The sequence below is a fragment of the Chionomys nivalis genome, chromosome 1, assembly GCF_950005125.1.
Source record: "Chionomys nivalis chromosome 1, mChiNiv1.1, whole genome shotgun sequence".
Lineage (NCBI taxonomy): Eukaryota > Metazoa > Chordata > Mammalia > Rodentia > Cricetidae > Chionomys > Chionomys nivalis.
This window is the reverse complement of record NC_080086.1, coordinates 149,856,334-149,872,317: the sequence shown is the minus strand read 5'-3', so window position 1 is coordinate 149,872,317 and position 15,984 is coordinate 149,856,334. Positions and strand designations below refer to the sequence as shown.

The following is a 15,984-nucleotide window of genomic DNA, read 5'->3' as shown; positions in this document are numbered from 1 at the left end:
TCACCCGAGCCACTTAACACCCCGGGTTTCAATCGCGGCGTGGTCGGGGTGTGGGTGTGTGTTTCCGGGGATCGGACCTAACCAGAGACACCGCAAAACCAGATGGATCAGAAAACAGCTTCAGGCGAGTTTGGAGCCGGCTTGTCTGAGACAGACAAGTGCACGCTGACTTAGGGACGGCGTGGAGTGGGACAGTGGCGCCGCACACCGCGCACTTCCTGTTCAACGCGCACCGCCTTCCACCGCCCAGCGCTCCCGGAGTCTGAGTCGGTGCCAAGTCCGGCCCCTACAGCCCCCCGAGTCCCCGGGGACGCGGCTCAGAGGCCGCCCCGGGCGGGCGCCCTGCCCAATTCTCCCCTAGGGGCTGGGGCGCGCCCTTCGGCCCGCAGAACCCAGCCAGCGGTCGCCACAGTTTATTCCTGCGGCCACGCGCCAGCCCAATTGCGACGAGCCTTCGTTTTTGCACCTCCTCTTCCCCCCTCTGCCCTCCCTCTCGCTTAGAGAGAAGGCCCTCCGGGTCCTAGGCTCCCTGCTGCTTTATTGTGCGGCCCAGGGTTATGCATTTCTATTCTAAGCGTCTCTCTCTGGCCACCGATTCCACCGAGGCACAGGCACTGGAAGGCTGTTTTCCAAATTGCTGTTGTTAATTGCACCTGCCTGGCCAATTACCTCTGGGAATCTGTGGGAGGAGCCGAGAGGTGGAAAATGTTGCTTCGCTTTGCAGGAGAAGGAAAACTTTGTCACACAGCTCGAGTCTTCTGCCCTGCGTAACCAAAAGCAGCGCGGTCGTAGACTCTGAACTAGACGATTCTGTAGGAGGAAGAGGTCGCTCCGACCCAGCATCCCGCGGACCGCCAGCCCCTCGGGTGCCGCCCCGCGTGTTACCTGCTCCACCCGCCCTCCCCGCGGAAGTCCCCACGAGGTGTTTTCAGGGTGGAAGGACAGTCATAAAGAGCGCGTGGCTCCAGTGTAACGGCAGCAGCCCTGGGAGGTAGCGAGGGGACCAAACCCCGGGGACAAGGCACCGGAATTAACTTCTGGCTAAAGTTATGGGAAGCGCAGCCATGGACACCAAGAAGAAGAAAGAGGTTTCCAGCCCTGGCGGGAGCAGCGGCAAAAAGAACCCCAGCCTGAAGAGACGATCACTGCGAGTGCACATTCCGGTGAGTCCCTTTCCCGGAGCTCCAGACTCCCGCAGCGCCGAGGCGGTTAACACGGGACACCCCCCCCCCCCCCCGCGCGCCGTCCTGTCCCTCCTGTCCCTTCGGGAGGCTGAGGAGGGGGAGGGGCAGGGCCCAAGCTGGGCCGCAGAGCCAGTGGTTGGATCTCGGTCCGCACTCGCGTGGAGCTCCGGAACTGTCCCGGGTAGGGGCAGAATCAGGGGTGTCTGCTGGGAAGCGGGGACGCGGAGCGCTCTCCCGGGTGCGCAGAGCCTACTGGCGGACTGGGCGTAGCCCGGGATCCGGCCGGTGTGGGTGCTGGGGAGGGGGTGGTGAGTTGTGTTGTTTTGCTGAAAAAGGACGGTGTGGACTGAGGTCCGAGGGGTGGAGCTGTGCGCGGCCGCCAGGGACCGAGGAAAGGAGTAGTGGGTGGGGACATCGGGGGGGGGCACGGTGTGGATGCACCCCCAAATGGCTCTCCCTCCGTGCCAATATCCCCAAGTTTCATATAAGTCGCGGCTGGGGTCCCTTTGCTGTGGTTCTCTCGGTTTGACTCCAGGAGCATTTTGGGCCTCTGTGGAATTTGGAGGTTAGAGGTGCCCTCATCTATACAGAACTGTAGCTAACTTCAGCCCAGATCACCAGCCTGCCACCTTGGTTGGACTTTAGCGACATTGATCTAAACAGCCAGAGGGAGCAGCATGCAGAGAAGCTGGTTCACAGTGCTCAGCATCCATCAGTCTGGCCTGCCCTAGAAGTTAGCCCAAGGGCGCTTGTTCGCACCTCCATAGGGATGGAGGTGGGGATCAGGTCGCAGGAGGTGTACCCCAGCCTGTATCTTCACCCGCTAAGGGAACCCATATCTGGCCATATCCTAGCGATGACCAAACAAGCAAAGGTTTTTACAAACGCACATGCTAGGCAGTGTGGGACAGCAAGTGAGCTCCACCTCCTGCCAGTACTACCTTCATGGCATCATCAGTGATCCCTGTCACAGCGTAGGCAGAGCTGGCTTTTCACCTTAAAGAGGAAATAGTAGTCGTTTCCTACTGTACTGACCCCCAAACCCTTCCTTTTAGATGCCTCCTACCCCCTTTTAATTCCAGTCTAGGAACGCAATACTGAATGGAGACTTGGGGCTTGGAGCCCCACATGTCTAATGGGTGCTTTGGGGAGCAGTTTAAAGTTGGGCATCTGGGCAAGTCATAAGTCCATCAGTGACCTGAACGTACAGGAATATGGGTTTTATTTGAGAAAAACACTCCTACGTAAGACATTTAAAACGGTCATTAGAAAGTTAGACACTGCTGCTAAGATCTGTTTAACAGTGGTGAGCATGTGCGCTGGCCCCCTAGCCACTCAGCTTGTCCCGTTTGTCCCAGAAAATGGTGCTGATTTTCCTGTCTTGTAGGGAGGTCGAAATAAAATAATAAACGGGAAAGCTCTTTACAATGTAAAGTGTTGTATAGTCGTGTGGTTATTACGTGTGTGCCAGGGTACAAGAAAGAGCTCCCAGCGCTTAGGAGGCTGAGGCATGAAGATTGTTGTAAATTTAAGCCTTGCCTGGGTTACATAGCAAACGGTCTCAATAAAATAAATAATAAAAGTGGGCACGGCAAGGAGAGGATGGGGGATGAGGGAGTAAATAACGTTCATTGAACAAGCCACACTGAATTGAGGCAAAGTGGAGAGACTGATCCCCCACTCGTGTGTTTGCCATGCCAGTGGGGTGATGTGTATGGCAGTATAGGGCAAAATCCAGCACCAGCTAAGGGACTGCTAGGCCACTCTGTGAGTGCTGAAAACCAGTGTCTAAGCTGGGACATTCTGGCATGTCCCTGACATAACCCAGCCCTTACTGAAAGCGGTATTCACTGCACTGACACACAGCTGTTCACCAAATGTGACCTCTGCCTGGTGTTTTCTTTTAGGATCAGGCCCATGTCTGAGGGAGAGAGACTTCTGTCTCCTCAGAGTTCTTGTGTTTGCTGGTGGGACCGGAGGTTCCTCTCATCTACCCCACTAATGGTGACCTAGTGATTACTATGCCAGGAGAGGCTGTGAACTAGGGACTTTAGACATGTGCTTAACAGCTAAGTCCAGGACATAAGATGACAGGTCGGCTCCACAACAGTTGCTTGTGGAGAGCGGGGGAGAGAGAGACAACCACACCAGACCGCATCAGATGCAGAAGGAGAGGGTGCGCCTGGATCCCGTGGAATGCAGTGTCTCCTAGGGAAGGGAATGGTCTGAGACCAGATCAAGAAGGACCTTGAAGGAAGGCCACCAGAGAGTAAGCAGAAGAGGTCCAATTAAAAATGAATTTCAAACAGCAGCATTTTTTTTCTCTAATCTTAAGTATGTCCCATGCCATGTTTGGAATATACTTGCACTAAAACTGGTCTATTGCTATACAGACCCCGTTTAATTGGGTATCCTGTATCTCCCCAGACAACCCTGGCTTGAAGGACAGGCTTTGCCATTCATCCCAGTACTCTGGAATCAGAGGCAGAGAGATCTCTGTATATTCAAGACCAACCTGGTCCTCTTAGTTAATTCCAAGCCAGCCAAGACTCAGGAATTGCTCACAAAGGCAGGAGAGTTGCAGCAGAGACCCTGCCCCTAAGCTCACGCCTGTCCCAAGTCCTCCCTAGCCTTGTGGGCAGCATTGGGAATGCGACTTTCTCCCTGTCTGAAAGATTCCTCCCAGCTTTGGCGGCTGGTTCAGCTGAATGTGGGGACCTCAAGTGCTGGCATAGTGTCTGTGTTAGTTACTTTGGTGCTGAAAGCGTAACCGAGGGTTTGTATCTGATCCACAAGGGGTGGGGGTTACTAACAGGGAATGGCATAGGCTTTTGAGACCTCAAAGTCCACCCCCAGTGACACACCTCCTCCCCAAAGCCACACCTCTTAATGCATCCTAAGCAGTTCCACCAACTGGGGACCAAGCATTCAAATATAGGGTCCTGGGGGTTCTCATCCGAACCACCACAGTGCCCAAAGGACAGACTTCCACCAAGCAGGATGGCATTGGGTAGACAGTTCTGGTGTGGCTGCACAGACCATTCCAGGAGAACCCAGCAGAACGCTACCATTTCCCCCTAGGGAGTCCACTTGTTAGCTTATCCTCATGGCCTTTCTAGCTTCCTGAAACTTCTTTCTTACTCTTTTGTTACTGCTATTTAACTTAAAACTATTCATCAAAACCTAAGTTCTTGTCTGGGAGCTTTGCTCAGGAACCTCAACTGAGAAGTCATTAAAATGCGAGGAACAAAATTCATGGGAAGTAGCCAGACACACCAGCAAGATGAAGTGCTTTGGCAGACTTCCAGGGGTCAGGGACTGAGAGCCCTTCAATGGGGGAAGGTGGTTGGAGGATGCTCCTAGGAAGATGGGAAGGAAGGTGTGAGGGAGGCAGGATCTTGTGTGACAGTGGAGCTCCCAGAGAGCTTAGGTTCTTCACCTAGCAGACATTAGTGACAGAATACACATGTTCCCAGCCCTCTTGGGAGAGGAGCTCCTGAAGGCCTTCACTGTCACTGGAGACAGACTAAAAACAGAGCCAAGAGCATCTGGCCAGTCAGAAGGTTGTGGTGGCACAACTGGGCTCCAGTGAGCTCAAGACACTGCCACCTGCTGTGTGGCTAGAGTCTCACCCTGCCTGAGGCCACAGCGCTCTCTGTGCTGGTGGTGGGCCTGTGACCACAGTCCCTGGGGAGCATGGGAATAGGAAGAGTGCTCTGTCCCTGGGGTTGGAGGAGCAGGTGACAGTGTGTTCTCTGCCCCTCTCACCACTGAAACAGCCTGAACTGGAGTCTGGGGGAAGACATTCAGCTTTGACCTTGACTGAGACAGTTTGTGTGTGCAAGGGTTTAGGGCGGGGCTTATCAAAGTGTGGTTCTTGAACCAGCTTGATTATAATGGTTCTATATAAGCACTGTCTACTATGCTCTTAAAAATATCAACTCTGCCGGGCGATAGTGCCGCACACCTTTAATCCCAGCACTTGGGAGGCAGAGGCAGGAGGATCTCTGTGAGTTCGAGGCCAGCCTGGTCTACAAGAGCTAGTTCCAGGGCAGGCTCCAAAACAACCCTGTCTCGAAAAACAAACAAAAAAAAAAAAAAAAAAAAAAAAGCAAAAAAAAAAAATCAACTCCTAGGTGTCAGTCTGAACCTACTGAATCGGAATTTCTGAGACTAGACCCATGACTTTGTCATTCATTAAATTCTTCATGAGATTCTGACACCTTCTGGGTTTAAGAACAGTTGGATTCCAGCCTCCGTTTCTTCTGCTCTCATGCCATTGGTTCTGTGTCATCTGTGTTTCCATCTGTCCATCCTTCCATCTGTTGACCATCCATCACTGAACTGGCTGGTTTTATGTCAACTTGATACAAGCTAGAGTCATCAGAGAGGAAGGATTCTCAGTTGAGAAAATGCCTCCATAGGATCCAGCGGTGAGGCATTTTTAAAATTAGTGATCAGTGAGAGAGGGTCCAGCCAGTTGCGGGTGGTGCCATCCCTGGGCTGGTGGTCCTGGTCTCTATAAGAAAGCAGGCTGAACAAGCTATGTGGAGCAAGCCAGTGAGCAGCACCCTCTGTGGCCTCTGCGTCAGCTTCTAGGTTCCTGCCCTGTCTGCGCTCCTGTCATGACTGCCTTTGATGACAAACAGTGATATGGAAGTGCAGGTCAGGTTCGCCCTTTCCTCCCCGACTTGCTTGCGGTCATTGTGTTTCATGAGAAACACAGAAAAAAAAAAAAACCCCAAGACAATTACCTATCTGTAATCTATCTAATCTATCTGAATTCCATGTAATATTTGTCCATCTATCTACCATCAACCTATCCATCCATCCATCCATCCACCATCTATCCATACATCCATCATCTATCTACTCTGTCCAAATAATCACATTGTCATCTTTATCCATCCATCATCTATCTAACCATGTCTGTTTATATTCAAGTATCCATGTATCATCTGTATACCTGTCTTATCTGTCATCTCCATCCATCAATCATCTACCCATCTATCTCTGTCTATCCATACAGCATCTATACATCTTTCATAAATCATCTGCACTGTTCCATCCATCATTGAGAAGAACTACCCTTGACTACTGATTGCTTGACAATGGCAGGATATTTCTGGCTTCCAAATAAAGCTCAGCCAGCAGCTGGAATAGCCAGTGCAAGTCAGCATCTTAAGCTATGCCTCAGTGGCTTGGCGCATCTTTGGGTATCTGTGAACATAAACTCTTGGAGGACCCAGACATCAGAAGCTTCAGCAGCTCAGTGCGGAGCCCCAGGACTTGTGATTCCAGGTGTACTAACAAAGTCTAAATGCTATGTGTCAATGATTTCATGTGAAAGATCTAGCCAGTGAGTGGGCTTCTTGAATGTGGGCACAGCATGCCAACTGAATGTCAGCTGGGCACAGCCCATACAGCTGGAGCACTGGAGTCAAGTAGAGACTTCAATTCTACCTTGTTTGTAGTGCTTGTGTATATATATCATAGTACATATTCACTAAAATTTTTATTATTATTACGGCATATATTATTTAAACAGTATATAATAGAATTGTGTGTATTAATTATTTAATGACATTAGTTAGATCTAGAGATTTAGTTACTGATTTATTAACTGTACTCAAGTTCCTCACAGTGTGACCTGTGGCCCTCCTGTCTGGAGGCAGAGTCTATGGCTCCATATCCTGTGTCCTGTTGTGACCAACAGACTGGAGAAAGCGCTGGATTTGAGGCCACCTGAACTGCGTGCTAGACACACAACCACGTTGTCCTCCGTTAACTGGCCTTTGTGGAGGCAGCTGGGCACGTGAGCAGGGCTGTTGTGAGCCCCGCCCCAGCTGAGTTACCCGCTGACCCCAGAGATCAGCAGAAGGAGAGACCCATGAGAGGTAGAATCATAGTCTGCTGCTTTAAGTCTCCAGTTTGCCATCTTTGAAAGCAGGAAGCTGTGGCAGTATCTATTGGGTGGCAGGTGCCTACAGTTACCCTTGTAAGGAGAGAGGGGCCATGGACATCTTGGTGCCAGTGAAGTCCCCAGGTCTTGCACTGTGCCTGCTACATAATAGGATGGACATAAATAAAGCAAGGTGCAGTTTCCCGGTTACCAACAGCATTGCAGGCCAGGCTCTTCCTAGACTGGTGTTTGCTAGTGTCCAGTGATCTTGAGTACAGATCTAGCATGTATCCCGCAGCGGGACTATGGAAAGCATGGCAGAGTGGAGACTGGGAGGAGGCAGAGATACCCCTGTTCCCCTGATGGTTTTCTGCCCCCAGCTGCAGGATGTGAGGCTCAGAGGGTACATGGCAGGGCCAAGAAGCGGTGCTCTAGAAAAACAAAGGTGGCCCCAGAGCGGCCCCACAGCCTTCGTCACGTGCTCAGCTTCCTCCATGTCCCGCCATACTAAGATTCCCATCATGGAGGAGGGAACAATGCAGGGGAACAGCAGAAAACAGGAGGGAGGACCCCTCATGACCAGGCTAGGGTACACCCCACTTGCTCCCCACAGCTCCCCCGTGGCCGCTCACATGTCTCTTTTGGAACAGAGGGGGTAAGATTTTATCATGCCTCTCGGGCAGGGACCCTGTTGGATTAGGTCTCTGTGTCTGTTACAATACAACACTACAAACCAGGAGACAGGCAACCACAGGAACCTACCTCTCGGGGCGAGAGGCCAAAAGTCCAGTGTCAAGGTGTTAGAGGGACCATATTCTCTGTCTCCAGAGGAGGATCCTCCTTGCTTGTACTGCCCAGTAGCCTCACATCTCGGCTTGTAGTGGTATCACGGCAACGTTGTCTCCATCTTCATCTGGTCTTTCCCCTCTGGGTGGCGGTGCTCATGTTCTTCCTCTTTAAAGAGTGTCAGCCGTGTAGGAGGAGGGCCTACCCTGGCAACAGCGTCTGAGCTTAGCTCTTATTTCAAACCAGGTGCCGTGGGTACTCTGTTCCTAGGGCCGGGGGGGAGTGTAGCTCATTGAGCTGCCGTTTCTGGATCTCCCACCTAGCAGAGGACCCAGGATACAGATTTAAAAGGATCTTCAGTCACCCTCCCTGGCAGCAGACATGTAGTTCTCTGCCTACACATCCAGTAGGTCATTTCCCTCTTCCTAAAAGTTCTGCTCTTTGCCCTCCTGGAACGACAGGAGGTCACTTTAAGACTGCCCTCCCACAGAGCTTCACCGCCCAACAGCTTCCCTTGGTGAGGATGGACCTCTGCCTCACAGAAGAGCAGCTGGGAATCCGGGGCTACCAAGAGCCAATTGGTCCCTGTTGGACATTCATCAGTAATCTCACTGCCCAGGTAGAAAACACCAAAACACCAGGGCCCTGGCAGGAACCTTGTGGCTCAGGCGCTATCCCACTGGCCTGCGGCAAGCCATGAGTTGGCAGAGAAGACTTCCTGTCAACAGGAAGTAAGGGATGGAGATTTAGTTGTTTTCAAAGTAGGTAGTGGAAAAGAGTTGAGTACAGTTTGAGTGGGTAAGCAGAGTCCAACAGGAGGCGCTTCCCCGCTTTTGGGGGGGCGGTGGGCTTGCACCCCCAGCTAACGTTAACCATATCCTCTGCTCTGGCTGCATATGCACTCCGCAGATGGCAGAGGACTCCCCTGAGAGTTCCCTGTGGTTGAGTCCGAGGGACATGATTCCCTTCTCATGTGGCTCCACGGCTGATCGTCGACCAAGCAAATGAAGGCCCCTTCTTACCCGATGCTCAGTGCTTCCTTATCAGCCCGGGGGCTGTGTTTCGACTTGATGCTGACAAGCTCGGGGTTGCTGAGATTAGTGGGATGCCTAAGGAAGAAATGGGAAGATGCTGTTTCCCGGACGGTCGAGTTTGCTCGTCATGTTAAAGTCAAAATCAAAAGATGTAAACCCAGGAATGGAGGAAGCCAAGAGTCCTGGAGTTGGGAGGTTGAGACTCCTCCCTCGGGTCTTCCAAGTGTCTGGAGTCCCCACAAAAGCAAAAGGTGCCAGAAACTGAACGTCCTGGTCGGGAGCTGAGTGAATCAGAGGAAAAATAGGGGAAATGGGAGAGAAAACTGCCAGGAGACATCACCTCAGAGCCCACTTATTTTTCAGAACATTTTCCAGTTACCTGATTTTAAAGTTACCTAAATGAAGTACGGACCGAGGAAGAGGCAACGACAAGCAGAAGGTGTTTTCACGCCATTCTAGGCTGTCTAGGGTTGGTCTTGTGTTTCATCTGTGACAATTCATAGCTCTCAGTGGAGACTAGCAATAGCAACACCCTTTTCTAGGTTTTCTTTGAGAGAGGGACAATGCAAGAAAATAGAGAAAGAAAGATATCCACACAGCACAGGGCACCCTAACAAGAGCACCCAGCGTGGAAGATAAGAGACCAGCTGCCCTGGGCTGCCCACTTGCCGGTTCAGTTCTAGATGATGAGTCCTTGGGTGGGAGAAGACTCCAGGACCAAGTGTCTGCCTTCATCAATGGGATGCTCTCCCGCCCCCTCTCCAGTAATTAGAACCTGTTTCTAACAGGGACCAGGTCCGAGCAGGGATAGAGGATAGGGAGCTAGGTAGAGTACCACTTTACCTCTCTCCTGCAGTTGTCCACGTCACCAGGCAGGGATGGATGGACCACCTGTGACACAGGCATGTGACAAGTGAGTTCAACTCTAGGGTCACTCCTGGAGGCCCTGGACCTAAGGCTCTTCCCATCCCTGTCTTCCTATGTACTCTGTGCTATGCTGTTTCACGGAGGTCCATGTTCTGTGGGTACCACAGGGTCTAAGAAGTAGGAAAATTCAGACTGGTTCTCCAGCTGCCTGTGCCTTCCCTGGGTCCAGGTGGTCTTCAAGGGTCCACACACGATGGGACTGGAGAGGTGCCGGGGGAGCTGGTTCTCCCACGGGTAGGCATTTGATAGCATCCTGTTTCTATCAGCTGAGATGAGTGAGTGTCCGAGGTGGTATTTTGGCCCTGGAGAGAAGCCAGGATTAGGATAGAGAGGTTGCTTGTGTCCACGCCACTCTTGCTTGTTAAATGTAGTTAGAGATTTCTGAAATGGCCTTAGGGCACAAGTAATAAAATATTCTCAGCTGTAAGACAGAGAAACACTGGACAGTAGCGACAAACAGTCTAAGGAAAACTTGCCCAGGTGACCTTCCATTGGATTGCTGAGTACCAGCCAGGAGAAGTGGCCCAAAGAGCTTGTGGTACTTCCTGGAAATCCAGAGAGAACAGAAGCTTCAACCTGGACCACCCTGCCTAGGTTATGACCCACCACGATTCCATAGCAAACTAGCGGTAAACCAGGGGCTCAGACTCGGGTCTTCTATTGTAGTCAAGCTGAGAGGAGAGGAACATTTCTCAAGGCTACAGGTGAGGCCCAGCTGTTTGGCCCATATCCCTTGCCTCTTGGTTAGAGGCCAGAAGATATCCTCAAACAATGACAACAAAATAGTTCTGTTTCATGCTAGCTCAAAGAAACAGCTGGGACAGAGGTGAACACAGACCCAGACTGCAGGCTGGCCTGAAATGTTTTGAACCGCCCTCTGTCTTCTGTGGTCTTTTAGTGCACAGGAAAGGAACAAGGTCACTGCTCTGACGAGGTCACGATGGCACTTTTGTCTCTGTTCTTATTCAGTGCTGACACACGCCTCCAGTGACTGGGTTCCCTTCCTTGAGGTTTTTCTTGACCCTTGATTCTGAACTTTGGCTTTGGGCCTGCAGTGGGAGAGGAGAACAAGCTGAATTAGACGGACAGGCAGGCTGTGTAGCAGTTACCACAAACATCCTAGCCAGCCCCAGGGACATTCTGGAAGTGGGATACTTTTTGGAGTTGCCTCCAGGTAGAGGAGAGAAGGCTGAGCTTTTGTGGTCATGGTCCCCGAGAAGAGGAGAAAAGCTGGGGCAAGGCATTAACTGAGTGCTAGCAGCTCTTTTTTTCTGAGCCTAATTACCTTACTCCGATGTATCTGTCGGTCTCCTTAATGAGCCCCTGAGCCCCTTTAAAGATGACAAGTATGGATTCCCAGGTCAACCCAGAGGAAGTGACTCCTAACATCGCAACCCCAGATGCCCATGTTATTAGAGAGAAGAGGAAATGTCCAGGCCAGTTGAAAAGTATAATGAACAAAACCAAGATGATTTTGAGAATCAAAATGTTTAGCTATCTTCAGGAACTCATTTCTCAACATCTGAATGAATCCATTATTCAGTAATCTTATGAAAACCACTTAGTGAAAGGGAAAGTCTAAGGAAATGGCTCTGTTGGTAAAGTGCTGGCAGCAAGCTCCAGGACCCAAGGTAAATCCCCCAAACCCATGTAAAACAAGCCACAAACTAGGTGTGGTGACATTCACATGTATTTGAGGAAGCAGGGGCAGGTGGATCCCTGGGGCTTGTGGGCCAGCCAACCTAGCTGAATCAGCGAGCTCCAAGTTCAGTGAGTGGTAGAGCCAGCTGAGAAGACTCTAGGCTTGACCTCTGACCCCCTCCATGTACACACACATGCTCCTGTACACACACACACACATATGCTCCTATACACACATATGCTCCTGCACACACATACACACATGGTCCTATACACACACAACAAACACATACACACACATGCTCCTGTACACACACACACACACATACACACACATGCTCCTGTACACACACATGCTCCTACACACACATACACACATGCTCCTGTACACACACACACACATACACACACATGCTCCTGTACACACACATGCTCCTACACACACATACACACATGCTCCTGTACACACACATGCTCCTACACACACATACACACATGCTCCTGTACACACACATGCTCCTATACACACACAACAAACACATACACACACACATGCTCTTGTACACACACACACACGCTCCTATACACACACAACACACATACACACACATGTTCCTGTACACACACACACAACACACATACACACACATGCTCCTGTACCCACACACAACAAACACATACACACACATGTTCCTGTACACACACACATGCTCCTACACACACACACAACACACATAAACACACATGCTCCTATACACACACACATGCTCCTGTACACACAATGCTCCTACACACACATACACACATGCTTCTGTACACACACATGCTCCTACACACACACACACACACACACACACATACATGCTCCTATATACACACATACACACGTGTGCACGGGCAGAAATTTCACCGACATGGCATCTTGTAGACTTAATGAGAGGACGTATCTTGGGAACATCATCGTATCTCTATCTTTTCCCTTTCATCTCCTACCTGGGAAAGCTGTTTGGGTCTTCTGCTCAAGCTAATTGACAAGAGGCAGCACTCCTACTCTGCCAGGAGTCATTTTGGTGATGAGACAATCCTTTGATTGGAAGCTGGTCTGGCACCTAGCCTGACAAACAGAGGGGGAGGAGGGGACCCTTGGTCCAAGGGCCAGGCACCAGCCCTTAGTCCTCACCAGCTCCAGGAACCTCTAGTTCCTGGTACTGTAGGAGGCGGGAGCAGCCACCTGCTGGTCTCCAGCAGGGACTTGGCCGTTACTCATTGCAGATCCTCAAGAACAGAATCTTGGCATGAGCAGGGAAGTGGGATGGAGCTCACGCTCTCCGCAGAAGGTGCATGTGCCTAAGTGAGGATGTGTTTCAGAGTCAGTGAACAAAATTGCAATCTCGGCATCACTGTTCATCCCCTCCGGCTCACGACCTCTCCCACTTGGGTCCCTGGTATTTGGGAGTTGGTTTTCTTACATGTAAAATGGGAATAATGATCCCCTCTCAGGATTGAGAGGTATAAAGTGAGATTCCATGGGGAATGGGCAAGACATGGAAATTCTAGAAGTATTGTTTCCCACACTAGAGAGCCACTTAAGAACACAGCTGAGGTCACCCACCGAGCAGGGAGCCAGGGATGGCCCCAGGTTAAGAACACTGTGCTGGAAGACATTGTCATTTGGACATTCTAGTATGTGCTTGGTCATATCCAGTGTAGGGCTTTGGATGAATGCATTTCCAGATTTATCTAGCAACTCTCCTTACTTATGCTGAGATAGGCCCAGGGCCTAGAGGGAAAACGACCTTGAGCTGTGAGCTTCGGCATTGAACCCTGCCTTAGAAAGCACAGAAATTTGTTCACACACCAGGAACTTGAGGGCCACATCATGGGGTGTTGTCGCAGGAGTTGGAGTGGTTCTCAGTGCACTGGGAGATTGTGGGTACCTCCTAGAGACAGGCTATGAGGACACAGGTCTCAGGAGAAGGACCTCGACTTCAATCTTCATTCTAGCGCGCTGACTTGAGCAAGTTCTGGGACCTCAGATTCCTACCTGACACCATAATATGGTTTCTGTCTCAATGAGTGCAGGGGACACTCACTTGTCACCTTAGGGTGAAGCACAGTAAAGAGAGGACAGGCTTAGCCCTGGACAGAGAGTAGGACCCATGACCTAATGTTTACTTATAGCCTTTACTGGGAATCAAGAGGATAAATAGGCTGGTACCAGCCTGGGCCTGGGCAGCAGGGGTGGCCTGGAGTTGGTAATGTCTGCTCCTCTGCCCCCATCCCTGGGAAGTCAGTCTGCCCCATCTGCTGGCTTCCATCATCATCTGAGCACAGTTCCTTCAGCTGTATAAGAGGATGGCCATGCAGTAGACTCCACCCTCAAGTGACAGGCCTTGGCTCCTCCCAGTACCTTGCTTTCTGCCTTCTCTCGTACTTATTTGTTTGTTTTTGAGGCAGAGTTCCTCTGTATATCCCTGTCTGTTCTGGAACTCACTCTGTAACCAGGCTGGCCTCGAACTGGGAGATCCTCCTACTTCTGCCTCCTGAGTGCTGGGATTAAAGGTGTGCACCACCACTACCCAGCTCACTCCGTCTTCCTTACAGAAGCACACCACAGGCCAAGCAACTTTCGCTTGTTCTTTGCTCTCAGGTTTGGTGACACATCAGGAAGGTCTGACTGTACAGTTTCGAATTCTCTCCCTTGTGCAGCTAGGCTCGGTTTGTGGCTTTCTCCCGACCCGGTGACCCACTGTCTCCCCAGGACCACAGCTCCTGGGAAGCATCTTCCCTGGGCAGCACCAGCACTAAACCCTTCTTTCTGTCTGCACTGGAGTCTTGGGGACCTGTGTTTCCCAAACTTTCTGTGACAGACTTGAGAAACATTTAAGTGTTGGCCAGTGGCCAATCCCTTTTCATTGGGTTTCTAGAACTTTCTTTGGTCTGAGAAGTCTCTAGAAACTCTGAATCATTGAGGCCAGGGATGTCTTGGCCTGCTGTTGACTCTGACTTGGATAAGAAGGAGAGGCCTCTGGGAGTGAGACTGGCACCACACCGTGACTCCAGCATCCGGGTTCCATGTGCTGGCATAGCCCCTCGCTGTGCAACTCCATCGTGGGCACTGCCTACGGATGCCTTAGTGTCACACCAGGGCACCTCTGGTTTAGAGGAGCATGCCAAATACACCTCAGCCTTAGATAACTCGAATCACAGGATGCTTGGCAGTAGCCATGGTGAATTATATCAGCATCAGGCGTGGTGTGGTCCAGGATCAGTGGGGAGGCAGGACCTCCTGCTTTCCCCAAGTCTTCTGTCTTCCTCCAGAGTAGGGAGAAGAGAGGATAGAGAGAAAGAAGTTCAGTGCAGAGCATGTGGGAGCTTTGGGTATTTTAATGCCTCCCAAGATCCTCTCGGTCCGATCCTGAACAAATGTCTCCATGGTACCTGGAGACCAAAATGGGACAGAAGACACCAGGGCATGCATGCATGAATAAGAATTTAAAACAATCTCCACATTTCTGAAGCGCAAGAAGCTTTGGCCAATTTCTTAACAGATATCCCAGGTTGGCTCTTAGATGGGGAGTGTGTGAGGTGGGTATGGGCTTCCAACAGTCTGGTAGCTAGTTCCATGGAATGTCAAGGTCAAACAAAAGTCATTCTGCACAGACTGAATGTCCCCTCCCACCACCCCGTCTGCAGGGCCTGTTCCATCGCTGTAGTGGCCCCGTGAGTGATGCTACTGTTGCCTTCATTATGCAAGTAAAAAACTGGGAAGAGGCCATATAGGAGGGGGCAGCCAGGCCAGGCATCAAGCCGTAGCTGTCTGGCACGTGAGGCCACATGCTGAACCACTGTGCTGAACAGACAGATGGTGCTGGAAGGCAGTGTGCAACCTGAGAAAATGTCAGCAGAAAGGACAATCCTCAGTGCCACCCAGCCAAGAACAATGTAGTTTTCCAGCTCTGATCTCTCCTGTCATCTTCCACATGACACTGGATGTTCATTACCTTCTCTGCCAGGAAAGGCCCCTTGCCTAACTGGTGTTCGAATGCCCCCTCCTTAAGAACTCTCGGGTCTTAAGTGGGCATGTTTCCCCCCTTCTAATGTTGCTTCCCATAACTATGTTGGTTTGCTGTTTTTGGACCCCTGAGAGGATATTGCCTCTGTACTAAGACATGGGGCTGTATGCAACCCGACAGTATCTTTTGCTACCGTCTTCCTTCTTGCTTTGCTCATCTCTCTTCCTTTCGCTCTCTTCTGTCTCTGTTCCTATCTCTTTCCACCCTTGATTTTGTCTCCTAAGAGCCAAATTTCACCAGGCTGGAAAAACCTGCCTTCTGACCCAGTTCCAGTGCCTGGTGTGGTTGCAGCGGCCAACCCTGGGCGGGCCAGCCTCCTCTGGGACGCTGTGATGTGCACAGCAGGGCCGCATCTTAGACCCCAGGTCATCTTTGAAAGAGAATTTCACACTGGTCTTTGCTGGACACTACTCAGCACATGGCCCCATGCCAGA

At 51.1% G+C, this 15,984-nt stretch overlaps 1 protein-coding gene across 3 annotated transcripts in view; it reads left to right on the top strand.

Moving 5' to 3' along the window:
* Nucleotides 1-519: 519 nt before the first annotated feature.
* Nucleotides 520-15,984, top strand: part of Prkag2 (protein kinase AMP-activated non-catalytic subunit gamma 2) — a 272,029-nt gene continuing 256,564 nt past the window's right edge. For all 3 annotated transcript variants that reach the window (XM_057783031.1, XM_057783034.1, XM_057783028.1), the window contains exon 1: nucleotides 520-1,163. In XM_057783031.1, coding sequence (XP_057639014.1) covers nucleotides 1,050-1,163 — 114 coding nt within the window. In that variant the 5' untranslated portion in view covers nucleotides 520-1,049. The remainder of the gene's footprint in view (nucleotides 1,164-15,984) is intronic.